This window comes from Coturnix japonica, chromosome Z (genome assembly GCF_054131305.1).
Source record: "Coturnix japonica strain WE chromosome Z, WE-NBRP24, whole genome shotgun sequence".
NCBI lineage: Eukaryota > Metazoa > Chordata > Aves > Galliformes > Phasianidae > Coturnix > Coturnix japonica.
In genome coordinates this window covers 6,742,507-6,758,427 of record NC_140702.1, presented here as the reverse complement: position 1 = coordinate 6,758,427, position 15,921 = coordinate 6,742,507, and the positions used below count along the sequence as shown (strand labels likewise).

The window sequence follows — 15,921 nt, the reverse complement described above, 5'->3', positions numbered from 1 at the left end:
AATCAAAGCAGAGAGCTTCCTGGGAAAGGGAAGTTGTACAAATTCCTCCAATTCTGATTTTTGGAGATTTCTTTTCATAGGCTGACAAAGCTCTCCCAGAGGAGCTGAAAGTCCAACAACACTGAGGCTGAACCCCTCAGATACAGCTGCTCTTTACAGGCTATTTTATTTCAGCCTCCCCTCCAGAATGGTTCAGGTTTCATGGTTATTTCAAAAAGGCCTCACAAGCAGCTGCTGCGTTTGGACAGAAAACACTCCTGGTCTCTGCCTCTGATGAGCTTTCCTCTGAGATCCTGTCAGAATGGATAACTTGAAACCAAACACACACACATGCACAAAACAATAATAAAAAGCCCTATAAAATCTTGTGAAGTTTCATCACTATTTTCAGAATACAAATTTTGGGACTTATCTGAGTTAATTGAACTTCCGTCTTATGACTCTGGGACAGGCGGTATTTATAGCAACCTAATTTAAGTTTTCACTTCCCCAAGTGGATCTGCTGTTAATATTAAATGTATAGAAGGGTTTGGATCTCACAGGAGGCTCATTTTCCTGGATAGGAAGGCTGCTGTAAGCTGGTGCTCAGCCAGGTGCCAAAGGACAGCTCTGTGGTCACATAAATGATGTTGATATGTTGATATGCCCACAGTTACATAGCAGGAAATTTCCTCAGACTTGTCACAAGCTTGTGGAAGAAATCTGAAGGAAGGAAAACAAATTAATTCTATATTGTTCCTCCCTTTATGCACATATGTCCCAAGGCAGTGGTTGTGCTCTGTTGGAGGGCAGTATGTTAGTGTCTCATTTATTTTCCTTGAGTGATTCCTCATTCACAAAGCAAACTGAGAGGCCATAAAACCATTGCCAATGGTTTAACAGCAGCCACCAAGCTCTGTAAATCCAGATACACATTTGTGTCACCCAGACCACATCTCCATTTTCCGCTGAACAGAACTATGTGGTACATTCAGTATTTCTGCAGAAACTTGAACCTTATTTCATGACTGCAGTAAGCCTGCATCAAAGCCTCAGTAGCTTCTGATCAGGACTGCAGAGCAACAGGATAATGTCACAGAGGGCTTGGACTTTATTACTGCTTTGTGTTGAGGACAGACAGACTCAGTGTGTATTTCTTACTCTAGATGCACTCTGAATGCATGTGAGACTTTATCTCTGAACAGAGAGGCTCCGCTATTGAGTGGTCCTGGGAAAAGCAGAAGCCTGGTTTATGGGAGCACACAGTCCACTAAGGAGCATACTGCTATCCAGGAGTATCACTGCCTCAGCTGAGGGGTTATTTGTTAGGAAGATTCACCAGCAGTCACTGATATATATATCTTCTAAAATTGTAATTTTAGCACCTTCTGAAGAAATGAAGCATCTCTGACCTACAGTTCTCAGTGTGCGACTTCAAAAGGGCAGTGCAAAGATGAACCTGATTTGGTTTTGTCCCTGGTTACCATTATTTCCTTCGTTACCTCGCAGAGAAAGCACAAAAAAAAACCAACAAAAACAACAACAACAAAGACTCACATAAAGACTCTGATCCACGTCTATCCTGAAACAGACTGTTTAGAAACAAAGTCAATGCTTTTAAGATTCTTCTTGCATTTTTGCCTGCCATTTACATCCAGGAATCACTGAACTGATTGGAGGGATGGCTACTCTTGTCCTTTCTGCTACCAACTTTATTAGCAGACAACAGTAAACTTCCATTTCAAGAGACCTTGCGGGGGGACATTTGTCTTCTTTATGTACTCTACTGCTAAGAAACATTTCGTCTTGTGCTGCTGATTGTCCTGAAGTCACTATGGGGAGCTAAAAAAAGTCACTAGTCCTTAGTGTTGAACAGATACAGAAAAACCTACTCAAGAGAATGGGAACTTTGTATTTCCAATGACAAAAGCAGATGATTTCAAATACACTTTGAATTTAGTTTTTTCTGAAAGGTGTGAAAGAGAATATAAATGACTGATCAAATTAGACACAATTCTGTGTTTATTTGTTTGTTTTGTATTAAAACATATTACAAGAATTACATTGAGTGAAGTATCAAGAAATTTGATAGAGCTTTGAGAATGCATTAGCTTCTAATATATATGCTAGGATGGTGAATGATAAAGCAGAATGGTTACTGTCTATTCATTAGCATTCCAGCTGGGTCTCAGGAGACTGCAACAGGGAAGCTGCAGAACACCTGTGTGAAGCACCAGAAAATGCTGTCACTTCAGGATACAGCAGGGAAAAGCCTCAGAACTGCCCCAAAGGACCTAAAGAGGGCTCCTCTGAGAACATAATGCTACCAGTAGTTGTGCTGAAGCATCTTTACGTCAACACATGCAGCGTGGGAAATAAGCAGAAGGAGATGAAGGCCACAGAAACTGAGAAATGGAAAGAAAGTTCCAATCATTAAATGTGTAGGTCAATTAATTTTATGAATACATGTTATTGTCTTTATTCTTGCACATGTTGTTAGTGTTAGGGTACTATGGTTAGGCTGCGGTTGGACTTGATGATCTTCGAGGTCTTTTCCAACCTGGGTAATTCTATGATTCTATGGTTTGTCTATGATCTGAGCTTATTATTATTTTTTTCTTAATTTTAGGCAGATGGCACTTGATACACATTCAAGTTCTTTGCCAGGCCCAAGGAAACTGCAGTGTATGTAAGCAGCATTAACTTACTTTGTTCTATTGTTCAATGTGGATCATCCAAACAGTGGTAATATTTTACTTCAGCAATGAGGAGATTTAATCCGAGCAGGAGGGCTCCTGTCTCGTGATGCAAAGTGTTTGTAGGTTTGCAGATAGAATCATAGAATCCAAGGAGCTGGAAGGGACCTCTAGAGGTCACCTATTGATCTCATCATTTGCAACAAACTGTGATATCCAAAGCTTGATCTAGCTATGTTTTGTCTGTTTTTCCCACCGCAACATGAATGAGACACGGCAATGCATTGCTAGTAAACAAAATCTTCCTCTACACATTTCTTTCCCTTGTTGGACCAAAGGGTGACCAGCAAGTATTGGAAAAACTGAAGTGAATGAAAACACGGTAGCTGAGCATGAGCAATGTATGTGAGTCTGAAACCAGATGAACTATTTAGTCTGCTTGTCATTTAGAAAAAGCTTAATTCATAAATGTCATGGAAACGATGTGTTATTACTGAGCAAAACCAATTCTGTCCTACATCTCTTCCTTCTTAATCTTCTTTTTATGCAGAGGAAAGAAGGCAAATGTTAAACAATTAAAAGCAATCATTTTCTGTTGTAGCGGTTTGTCTTTTTTCTCTCTTTTGTCTTGTCATCTGTGAAGGTTGCATGGAACAGCTGGAGATCTCTGAACAGGAAGCTGGCAGGGAGTCGATATTTGCACTGGCAAATTCTGGGCTACAGATACTCACATGCTGCCACAACACCCCAAACCTTGTCTGCATGTCTGCAGAGACAGCCCATGTCTGTCCCATGGCACCTGTGCATGTGGCCTACAAAAGAAATTCGGACCTATCTGATCACCATCAGAGAGGGTCCAAGCTGTGCCCTCTGTCCTATTTCTCCCTCTATGAAAGTGGTCACAAAGCTTGATTGCAAAGCCTGCCCACCACTAGCCCATCTCTCTTCTGCTTCCACTGAAAAGAGTATCTGCAGTTCAGGAAGTGCACATCTTTCATGCTGCTGTACTACAGCAATTGCTTCAAATTGAAAACAAATGTATCTTCATCACTCAACATATTTTATACATTGGAGAAAACGGCCAACCTGGAAATATAATCATGAGTATTGGACTACTGGGAAAGCAGTCTACAGCTTTTATGTTTCTTTTTACGCATTTGGTAGCCGTGAAATGTGTGGCCTATTTCCCTGCCTCTGCACTTTTAGTGCTCAAGTAGGTTTATCTGTGCGTAAACTGTAAGAGGCTGAAGAACAGAAACTCTTCCAGCTGCTCTTCCTGACAATAACACATTCCTCACAGGGCCCTCGTAATACTTTGGTGACCTGTCTACCAGGTGATGGATGCTGCTAAGCAAAGTGTGTCCATACCATTCATTACCGTGAAACATAACTGCACATTGTCATCCCTTCATCTGATGCCTATGAATTCCAGAACTGAAGCATTTTCACATAAATCTTCTCTAAGTTCTGAAGCCTGCAGCTGTTCAGTTCACCTGCCTCGGTGTTTTCTTCTCGCTTCATTGTTATTCCCGATGCCATGTGATGTCTGATCATTTATCTGGAGTGCAGATGGTTCTCTACTCAGTGGTCTGATATGCTGAAACCACACAGCTGAACATGGAGCTTCTCTTCAGACTTAGGCATGTTTGGAAATGCAGGTTTGGAAGCCAGTGAGGTGAGAGTAAACATCCTTCTCAAGTAGAACCTCTTACTCTCAATAAAAGGTTGTTGCACTGACCATCTATAATTGAAAAATGCCTTGAATCTCCTGAATATTTGAAGATACTAATGGGTTTAAGTAAATCTGGATGCAAGGGAACTCAGTATGAAGCATTTTACACTTCTCCATCTCATTTGGATACTTGCCATGCTTGATGACAACAGGTTCAAGTTTGTGGCTTACCATTTCTCCAGCCCTCCAGCTGTGCTGCATACCATACATTATTCAGAAAGGCCTGCAGACATCTACAGAAGAAACTGCTGGAAATTATTGGCCTAGTCAGACTTTTAACTGCATTGCTGCGACAAAGCCTAACACACAGCACATACATCACGCCAGTTCTGGCAAGAGATTCCATTTTAGCTCTTTCAAGAGCATGTCTACACATGCTAGATCAGACCGTACTGCACCTGTTCCGCCCATATGCTGAGCTGCCTGGCTGCAAGCGCTCCTTGGCAGGAAGTCAAATGTCTGCATTAGGTTTGGTGCTGTGCTAAGCCCTGCATCATGTGCATGAACTAACAGAATTCCCCTCTTTTGCTTAATTCTTCTCAACTTGCACGTCATGCTGCCTGTGATAGGTGAGGCTCCATGATGTGCTTGCTCACCGCAGAGCTCCTGGACGAGGGCTAGTAGGCAGTGAGGCAGTCAGGCATGTCAGAGGCATATCAGTACACACCAAACTGCAATATGTCGCTTCCACATCTCTTTATTTTACAGCAAGGGCTTCCAGTTGTGCCAGGGGAGATGCAGGCTGAATGTCATTATATATTTCTTCTCTGACAGAGTGGTCAGGTGCTGGAATGGACTTCCCAGGTGTCAGGGATGGAGGTGTCAAGGAACGTTTAGATGTTGTACTAAGGGATGTGGGTTTAGCTGGAAATACTAGTGGTAGGTGGACACTGGGACTGGGTGATCTGTGTTAGTGCTTTCCTGTCCTCTTCTCCCTTCACTGGGCTACTCTATACCTCTTTATAATTATTTTGGAGTTGTCTGAAAAGTCAAAAGTGCATTAAGGAGTACACTCTATCCCAATCACTGTCATACGAGCAACAAAAAAATCTAAGAGGAGAACAGATTATTAATCAGAAAACCCCTGTGAAAATAAAACATTGATACTGTTTTATAACTCTCAAGGAGATGAGAGCTTTCAGACAATTTCAGTTTGCAGTACTGAAATGGTAACAGGTTCATTCTGAATATGAGACGCTCATATTCAAACCATTTTATATTTAGAGATGCTTTTTGTGTGCAGTGTATCAACTTCAGCGTCCATTTGTGATCTGAGATAGATACAGTCCTACAAACTGAGTTGCAGTAAAACCACTTGCCTATCACCCATCTTCCACCTCCCATGATGACAATGACTTAGACCTATCCTAGGAATTCATGTTTATTGACCAGCTCACAAGGAATAGTACAGACTTCCAGCACATGATCAGGGATCCTAAGGTATTGCTTAACTTTTTAAGTAGAGAAGGCATTTCTGTAACAGATCCATCTTCATGGAGCAGTGGAGGTGAAGGATGGCTGAGTTGCACAGGTCTGGGAGGGAAGATCTGCAGGCATATAATGGACAATTATCTGCAGAATTAAAAACTGTGGAGGATTTTGCTAGACTAGATGTTATGTTTTGAATATATTATTTCAATCTTGCAATGATATAAATTTATCTAAAAATACCACTTGATGAGTGTAGATTTAAGCTTGGTAAATGGGCCAACTTGTGATCTTACATTTCAGTCTTCAAAGGCAAGATATCTTTGAGGTACAAGGCTCAAACAAGGAAAGATTAAAGGAAATTTTACATTAGGAGTAAGAAAAATTAAACCCACAGTGCTTTGTACGCTGCTGAATATCAGTTTATATCTGTGTTTTCGAGAACTGGATTCTCCTGTAGTGCTTTGAATGCAGTAGTGAGCTTTAGAGAAAACTAAGATACTGGAGTCACCAGTTGTTTGCTTAAATAAAAAATATCCATCAGAGCTTGGTAGACTGATACAAAACCTACTGAAGGGAATGGCCACATCGCACCAATGGAGCTGCTGTAAGAAGTTAGTAGGTTGGGTCTTCTTAGTACCATTGTGTAGGAGAAAGATTCTCAGTTACACACACACACAGAGAACAAACAAACAAAGGAGAAAAAGAGCGATCTTTAAGGAAGAACTCTGCAACTTGAATACTGAATTCTGATATTATTAATAACTATCTCTAATTCTGCCAACAAATTAAAGAAAGTGACCTCATGACCTCTCAAAATCTCACCTAGTTTAAGGCTGGGCTTTCCATTAGTGCTATATAATATCACTATTTTCTTTCTTTCTTTTTCTTCCCACTGGCAACTGGAAGAGATTAAATTGAAAAACAAACAAGCAAAAAACAACAACAAAAGATGGGCTGCACTTACAGCTCATTATTCCCAGTCACGAAATACCACCATCGATAAAGATGGCAATCCAGAAACAGGTAACTGTGCTGCTCATCCAGGAGGTAAAATACTGTGAAGTCATCACCTGTCATGGACATTAGAAATGACAGAGAAACACTTGGACATTTTATCAGCAAGCTCTGCTGATGGATGCAGCTTGCATCTACATTGGTTGTATGAGAACTGCTCTTAATGGGAGACGGGCTGGGCAACTGTATTTCATAAACAGTAAATACTAAAAAATATTATAAGAGGTCAAATAACTTTCTGTTTATAAAGAAGACTCAGGAATGCAAGTTGCATGTTTCTGAGCATTTAAACACACTTTGATTTGCTCCTCTGGAACACAAACCAGGAGAAGAGGCAGAAAATTTCCCCAGATTTTTGGAAATAAATTCTGTTAAAAGTTCCTTGCAAAGTTTTTGACTGCATAGCAGAAGCCACAGGGATTACCTACATGCAACGTATGCAGAAGATATCGTCTGTGTCAAAACACAGACAGGGTTAATGGGAGACTTCCAGTTTAAAAGCGATGCTCCTCCCTGTATGTACTTACCTAGCATAACCACGGGAGTAAGAGTGTTTCTTCATAGGACCTTACATGTGCTTTCTGCACACCAGCAGCTTTACCAATATTTGGTTTAAAAATTCTTTGCCACATTTACTGCCCAAGTAATTTCATATACATATGTGCATGTATACATTACCGATGGCTGTGTGTACAGATGCATATCAAACAACCCTAAAAGGATTTAGAAAAAAAAAACCAACACACCATACTTCATTTTCTAGGATAAACTATATTTTTAATTAATCCCCTTTGAAATTGAAGCTGTTGTTGACCTTTTAAAATGACTATACATCATTCAGCACACTGTTAGATGAACACAGATTTTTTTCCCCCTCCACTGCAAGCAAAGTTTAGAGAATTAGTATTCCTTCTGAGGGATGATGATTACGCTTCAATTTTGTTCCTTAAAGGTTTATAACTAGACTTTGTGATTGTGAGCTTTGTTTTTAAAAACTGTTAAAGTTCAAGTAACCAAGAAACAATGTGCAGAAATTAACTTCTTTATTATATTATATATTCTAGTAAGTAAAGTTTGTTTGAAATGCATGAATAAAAAGTTAGTGAAATTACAGGAGGAACAATGTAATATAGCAATAATAGGTGCATTCACTGTGCATCTGAGAGGAGGAGGGGGAAAAAAAAAGAAAAAATAAAGAGTTTTCACTCATTTTGGCCTAAAACATTGTGTTCAGGTTTCCAGGACTCTGACATCAGAACCCAGATAACACTGGTTAGAACCATAGGGCTTTACAATAAAAGCTAAAATATTGACCATATGATGGCAAAAAGTCTTTATTTTGCAGTTAACTTATTATCTTCTAGCTACTCTCCGATGAAGTTGGTGGTGCTGTGGAGGAAGATCTCCTTCTTCTTGACAAAGATCGTGATCGCTCAGCGCTGTAGGTAACATGCTTGTCATAATTTTGTATCTGAGCCTCAAGGAAATCCCTGTGTTGCTGGCTGATCGTCTGGCTAATCAGTCCAGGGAGAGCTTGAATGCTACCAATTAAAGTTTCCAGTTTAGTTTCCAGAGTAACAATTCTCTTCTCAAAATCTTCACTTCTTTCGTTTAGGTCAGAAATCATGTCATACATGATGTTTTGAGTCTGAAAGCAGAAGGACGTGAACGAAGGTTTAGATGGATCTTGCAAATATTCTGACATGCAGTAAAATCTACTCATGCACTCCACACACACGCAAAAAAAGGAAATGAAAAGTATAACGAGCTTTGTGAAACAATTGTACTTGTGGAGGAAAACTGTTTAGTATTCAGTATAAACTTCCTACTAAGTTTGCTGAACAGAAATGTAATGTATTCTGAGAAGTACTTTGAAAGTCAAAATGTAAATGAATTAGACAAAACACCAGGCCCTTTTCCCAGAAGCTCAGGTGCTTAGAAATGCACCAGAATGAGATGATAACAAAGTCAATAGTGTAAGCCATGAGAAGACTGAGCACGACAAAGCAGTTATGTACCCTTGACTCTTCTGCATTTCATCTTAAAAGCTTTTGTTCTTTTAAGCAGAACAGAAATTTTGTTCATTTGTTTTCTCCTTAAATTGACCAAGGTTCCTTGTACTGCCTGTAGTAACAGTAGTTGAGTGGGCTGGCCTTGAATTGCAGTGCAAGGAGTACAACTGAATTGTGTGCTCCTCCATTTCTGCGTTCTCCCATCCATCTTCCCTCGACAAAACAGCATATGGCTACAGGAATTATACAGGGTGAACTTTAAAATGGCACAGTGTTCGGCAGAATTTACATCATAAAGGCCAACTAAAAGTGCATGTAATTCAACAGACAAACTGGCTGAAGTTTACAAACCACCCAAAGAGATTAACTGAAGGACAGACTGCCTGAAGTATAAAGTACCTCACCATCAGATGAGTGTAGATAACTCATCTCTCTGCCCTTCTTTTCAAGATACCAACATGATCCCCAAAGGCAAAGTATTCCACGTTACATAACCTCTAAAAAGTCCTTATCAGTTGCTTATCAAGAAGCAGTAGAGTGAAATGTATTGTCAGTAACTCAAATTGCCGGATGACTCTCTAAAGCAAAGGAAAAATAAAGACTGAACTGTTAATATCTGTGTGAGGGGCCACATACAACGGTTCCTCAAGGCAAAGTCACTTTCACTGGACAGGAAGCCTCTTCAATACACAGTACTGCACTGCTGAGGCCCAGCTGCAGTTCAGTATTTACCACCACCACTGCAGTCACATCAGCTCTCAGGATCACGCTCTCGACTGTGAAATCTTTTTCAAATATCCAAAATAAATAAATAAATAAGATGAACTTGAATTTTGGTCAGAGACATAAACAAGATGATTAACCCCAAACTAACCCATATTTTTACTTCTTTACAAAAGAAAACCCACAACACACACTTGTCAACAACACCCGCACTTGCAAACCCTTACATTTTGAAAGAATGAATATTAAAGCAAGAACAATTGCCTACTAACCTTTGCCAGGTCCACCAAAGTGTTGGCTTGGTCATTCAGTTTCCTTTGCTCCATTTTTACACTTCTTAATCTAAAAAGTGGAATTTTAAGTCAGACGTGTCTGAGAGATCACATGGGGATTTCTAAAAAGCATGCATAAAACTCACAAGAACAAGTAACTGCATGGACAATGCCTTGAGTACTTTGTGTAAAGTCAAAACCGCTCATGTGCCTGCTACGATGGGAAGCATGCTTCTTCAACACCACAAAAAAAGGAAAGAGCAAGGAAATGCGATGTCCTTGAGAAAACCGCTTGCCATGATCAAAGTTCAAAAAGGGAGGTAACAGTTTATCCAGACTACATGAAAGAAAGCCAGAACATTCCTCAAAGCCTCAGTATCGTGACAAGTAGATATAGGAAGAAACATAGAACAACTGCTTGTTTTTTTCTTTTCCATCAGTGTTGTATTAAACAAGAATCTTCCCATGCCTACATGACTAGATACAGGTATTAGCCCTGTTCTGTCGGAAATGGATTGGATCAGCAAGTGTTCGAACCTGATGGAAATACAGTGATAAGTGAGTTTCACATTAGTTAAACACAACTTCCATCTGACTAGCAGCTAAATAACCAGCATACTTGCCAATACACTCAATTTTCTTACATAACTTGTGAATCTAAATATGTTTACATTTTAAACTCACACTAGACATTCCTCTACAAGGTGCTATTTAAACTGGAACACTGAGAAAGTATGCAATAAGAAGATTTTAATACCTTGCTATCTGCATTACTACTAATTAGCAATGCACAGTATTTGGAAGATACACACACAAACTTTTTTATAGATTCCCTGAGTAAAAGTAAATTTTGACTTTGCTGTGTTTTGAATGTAGGGGATGAAATTCTGATCCCCTTTAAATTAATGACAAAACTGCTGAAGTCTTCAGTGGGATCAGAACTGTTTCACCAGTTCCCTGGAACTAAACAACATGTCTTATCTTCAGTAGCTTTATGTTTCTATGAGGGCTTTAAGTTATTTTATTTTAATCTAGAGGCTGAACTGGTGTCCGTTCCTGTGGTGCTTTATTTTCCTGTGGGGGAAGATGGCTCCAAATAACTCAGAAGCAGATGATGATACATGTTTTTCCAGTGGAAGTCTTCGTCAAAATACTCTACAATTGGGAATCTTTTGATCAAATCTGCAGTTACGCACATATTCAGATTGTAGGAATGGTGCTCTCAGAGGCTATGAGCTGGAGGTATTCTAAGGCAAAAATATGGAAGTATCTCCCAAGCATGGAGGTGTATCATAACAGTCTCAGAGGAGGATAACTAGGAATAGATAAGTATGTAATGACTTGATCAGTGTGATAATTCCTAACCACAGCCAACCCAGAAGACATATCCTTAGGTAATGGCAAGTTTTTAGCTGCATCAGCCAGATTTAAAGAGAACTGTCAGACTTTTGTTCTTAAATTCACTAGGAAGAAATATGAAACATGTTGACATTATAAACTTCACTTATCACAGCGAAAGATCATGATTCTGTATCGCGTTTCCATGGCAGCAATCAGACCACTGAAGTTCACAAATAAAAATTCTATTTTTTGCATGCAGACAGTGGTAAATTCTGCAAGTTTAGAAAGGAATAGCTCATAAAACTTACTTCCGAGCTCTATTTTCATTTTGTTGAAATAAAAAGACAAAACAAAAGGAAAAAAAAACAAAAAACAAAAACTGTAAAAGATACTAAAACAACCAGATGAGCACAGTGAGCTCAATTCAGCAAGTGAGAAGTACTAGGGAGTTGCCACTGCTTCCAGTCAGTAATTGCCACAGGTGAAGTCATGATGAAGGAACCTTCAAACCTCCCCATTAACTATCATCTGTACATTTGTTTAGTCAAAATGTTAATTCACCTTATTTACTATGCATGAGAAGAAAAATCAACCAGGCCAGTCATGGAGAACACCATTTTAGGACTGAACTTGTGAGTCTGAAACTGTTATCGCAATCTGCTCTGGTTTCATATATGGAACTGGCCCTGAAGCTTCATTTGTTTTATTCCTGTCTTCAGCCAAATGATTGGGAAGCTGAAGGAAGGGGACCAGGAAAGAAAAAACCTAAGAATCCATAACGATAGAAGAGAACCATATTCTACCATGAATTTCTTGGTCCCTTCAAGAAAGTTCAGAGATGTGCAGGGACAGAAAATAAACCACATTCAGCTACTCAGCTGCAGCTTGAGGAAAGCAAGCTGCTGGAGCAGTGTTTTCATCCATGAGGCATTCTTTAGCATACTGAGAAAACTGTCTAATTTCTTGTGGTTGAATAGAACACATTTTGCAATGGGATACAAAGTGCTAGGGGGCAGAGCTATATGTATTATTAACACACCTGTTTGAAGTTTGGCTGGCACAGCAAGGAAGAAACTTACTGCTGCTGCGTTATCCACCCAGCCCAATTAATGAATTTTTAAGGAAGGTGCAGGACAACAGTTTACACCCTATGAAGCTCTTCTGGATTTGAATGATATATGAGCTGCAGATCGGGCCTAATGTGCTTTTTAGATTCTTCTTTGCATATAAGTGCACACACACATACACACAAGAAATAGCAAGGTTAAAATGTTAAGGAATAACCTTTGCAATAAGGCATTCAAATGCAGCAAAGGATACACGGGACGTGCCATCCTCTATCCTAAAACCCCTGCCCACCCTCTCACTGTCTCCCAGTCCTTTAAGCTGAGAAGGATAACTCAACTAGGCTAATACACTTTTTACTTATGAGAAAAACGCCTCAGCTTTTGCAGTCCTTTTATTGCCTCAAGTATACCTGCAGCACAGTAACATTTAATCCTGCAAGATTGCTAAGTATGAAATAGTAATCAAGGTTATTGAATACCTTAATACCTTCAAGGCTTAGCTATTTAAAACATTGTTATGAAACTTAGAGGCAATGTCAATAAGCCTAAATTTACTAAGAGGAAGTAAAATAACCTGTCTTTTTCTTTCTCTCCCTCGTGGAAGATGAGACGGGAATCCTTTTACTGCACAGAATTGGATCACCTGGACACTCTCCTTGCAGGCTGGCTCACACAGACTAACTGTTGTCAGAAGTTATCAAAATATCAGTTCAAAATGAACCTTAAATACTTGATCTACGTTTCCCCAAGTATCTCAGAAAACCCATTTCATAGGCCATGCAACAAATGGCTTCCTCAGACTGGATACAGACATCTAGAAGAATGGATAAATAGTAGCACGGGTGCTGACCATTTCTTAGGATAAGCTTGTAGTTCCTGTGGACAAAAGTCTCTTTTTTCCTTTGCCCCCCATATAGTCCACAGAAAAGCAATCATCACAGAGGTCTGTTGGGCTTTATGTGCTTTATGATGAATACATACTATGAATTTTAGTTGAATACTTCAAGTCTGGCGTTATTATATTACTGCTCACAGTTCTCATACTTGTCTTCAAGCCTCTGGGAGTTCATTAGGGGGGAAGAACTCATCAGAATTACAGCACAGGTATTCAAGGGTTGTACCATGTCTGTTGGAATACGATATTTTTCTGTATATTGGGTTAATACCTTACATATCAACACCTGACCTGATCTACTGAGGAAATAAGCAAATTGCTGTTGAGCTGTAAGAAAGAAGCTTGATTCATAACTTAATTAAATACTACATACATACTCATAGCCTCTCTTCCACTATATCATTCTGATCTGAAATTACCAAATGTACAAATGATTTCTATTACTTTTTTTCTCTTCTTCTATCTGTTGTAGCTTGTATTTTACTACCTGTAAACAGATACATAACAGCAAAGGACAGTTACAGTGGCAAAGGACAAATATGTCTTAGCTATTTCAGGAAGCATGGGAAACTAACAAAACTACAAACAATTCTGATTTAACTTGTGCTGGGCACATACAGTCAACATACCTTCTGTTGTAAGCAGGTACTACAGTAAAAACTTATTTTTTGTCATTTTCAAACAAAAAGCTCAGGAGCAATACTTTGTGAAAAGGGGGAAAGAGAGAGGAGGAAACAGAAACTAAAAAATAAATAAATAGAGAAAAGGAGGGGAAAAGGGAGAGAAAACAGCTGAAAAGGAAAACCAAAACAAAATAGTACTTACTGATGAATAGCTTGCAAGAATTTGCGTTGATGTTTCCTTACTTTTGCATGGTCTATCTTTTTAACCAGCTTTGTGTTTTTATAAATTAACCATGTTTCCCTGAGTACATTGGCAGCTGCATTTTTCACCTGTTTAATAAAAGAAAAACACCAACCTGACAAAAAAATACTATTATGTCATGTTTTATCTTTTCTAGCGTATTCTTCTTCTGTAACACTTAAGACCCTGCCAAAACATGGGAAATGGGTACACGAAGAAGCTGCAGCAGAAACAGCAGAAAACAGAAGCTGGACCAAGGCACTGCTGAGCAATTTCTGTGCTGTTACTTATGACAATGGCACCAGCTATCTTTGCATCTGGGAATCACCTGCCCTTCTTTAACAGAGCTTGCACCATCTGGTATTTATGGCAATACAAACCACAGCAAGAAAATACTGATAATTACCTGGATGGTAACTCACTACAGTATTTTATCAGATCATAAAGTTCTTCTTATTCTTGTATTATTAGTACCTTATTTCTCTTTGCAGTTTTACAGCCTTTTAAACATCCAGAGCTGTTTGAGTGTGTTTTTGTTGATTCTTTACATCTTTTCCATCTTGTTTCCTTCTTACCATCCTCAGAGGGGATAAAAAAAGCATTCTCCCTAATTAATGTATGCAGTGCTTTGTTTCTTAAGGGTTTTTTTGTTTTGTTTTTTGTTTTTTTTTTAATGAGGCTTTCCATAATATGTTAAAGAGTACCTACAGTTCCTTCCTCCAATATTTTCATGGCTAAAAACAACAGACAAATAATTTCACTGCAGTATTTATTAACAGAATTAGTAGGTTAGTTGCAAAGGCTATCCATCTTTATATTGTATCCTTCCAACTGTATATTATCCAGGTTGCTGCAGCATGAGAGAAAGCCACCATACAGTAGGAATGCAATGCAGTAGCTCCACCCAGCAGGAGGTTCCCACCTTGTATGTGTTTTGCATTAGCTTTGAGTGTCATGAGTTTGAAGCTACAAAGCACCGCTCAGGCACACTATGAGACTGATAATTAGATTTACATGAAGGAAAAGCTTTAAAAGGCACAAATGAACACAAGGCTCAAAATCTGGCCAATCTTCACAAGGCCTTCTTTCCTCTTAAAGGACATTAAGAGTTCAACTGTCAGTTTCAATTGAGAAATATCCCTAACAGCAAGTTCTTACCTCACCATGGGTAAGCACTGGACCTGTCTGTAGCTCCAACTCATTTTTGTGTTTCCTCAACAGTGGCCTGTATTTTTTCTTTTAAAAAGGACTTATTTCATTTCCCAAGATGTTATTTGTGAATTAAAAAATTAGGAACTTCTCATACAAATTGAAATAGCCATTTCTATAATGAATTATAACAATTTCTGTAGGTTTTATTTATTTATTATTTTATTTTACTTTATTTTAAATGATCACTCTTGAAGTATTTCTGTTATCCATGAGACATCTTTCAGGGTGCTTCAGCTGAATGTGTGTAGCTGAACGAGTGCCGTGCTAGGCAGACCAAGCAATTGCAAAGACTCCCTTGTTCACAAGGTATGAAAAGGGATTTTTTTTTAAAGAATATCCTGTATAGTTTGAAATTCTTACTTATTAGTCATTTCACCTATTTTAGCTATAAACCTTCTCCTATGCTGTATGGATTTCTTTAACATATTACTCACTGGTTTTACCATATTGTACTGTTGTTTACTTCAATCATCTTACAGCTGGAAGACCCTCCACAGAAGAATATTAAAATCACCAAAAATCTGCATTTATCCTCAATTCCAATAAAAGATCAGAGCATTTGATTTCCTCCTTTCAAAATCACACTTATGAAAAAGCCCAGTAGAAGAATGGAGCAGGAGACCACTTAAAACAAATGCAAAAATAAGTTAACATACATTTCCTTTTCAGTTGTGAATATAAAG

General features: G+C 38.8%; 1 protein-coding gene across 8 annotated transcripts in view; it reads right to left on the bottom strand.

Annotated features, from left to right (window-relative positions):
* Nucleotides 1-7,603: 7,603 nt before the first annotated feature.
* LOC107306691 (small conductance calcium-activated potassium channel protein 2) overlaps nt 7,604-15,921 on the bottom strand; it is a 60,720-nt gene continuing 52,402 nt past the window's right edge. For 5 of the 8 annotated variants that reach the window (XR_014939544.1, XR_001552240.3, XM_085529420.1 and 2 more), the window contains 3 exons: nt 13,988-14,115; nt 9,860-9,929; nt 7,604-8,500 (listed from right to left, as the gene is read on the bottom strand). Coding sequence is in view for 5 of the 8 variants with exons in the window: in XM_085529420.1 (XP_085385546.1) it covers nt 8,213-8,500; nt 9,860-9,929; nt 13,988-14,115 (486 nt within the window). In the remaining 3 variants the exon portion in view is untranslated. Of the gene's footprint in view, nt 8,501-9,859; nt 9,930-13,987; nt 14,116-15,921 lie in introns of those variants that run through there. The other 3 variants (XM_085529424.1, XM_085529423.1, XR_014939543.1) reach the window with 3 other exon arrangements.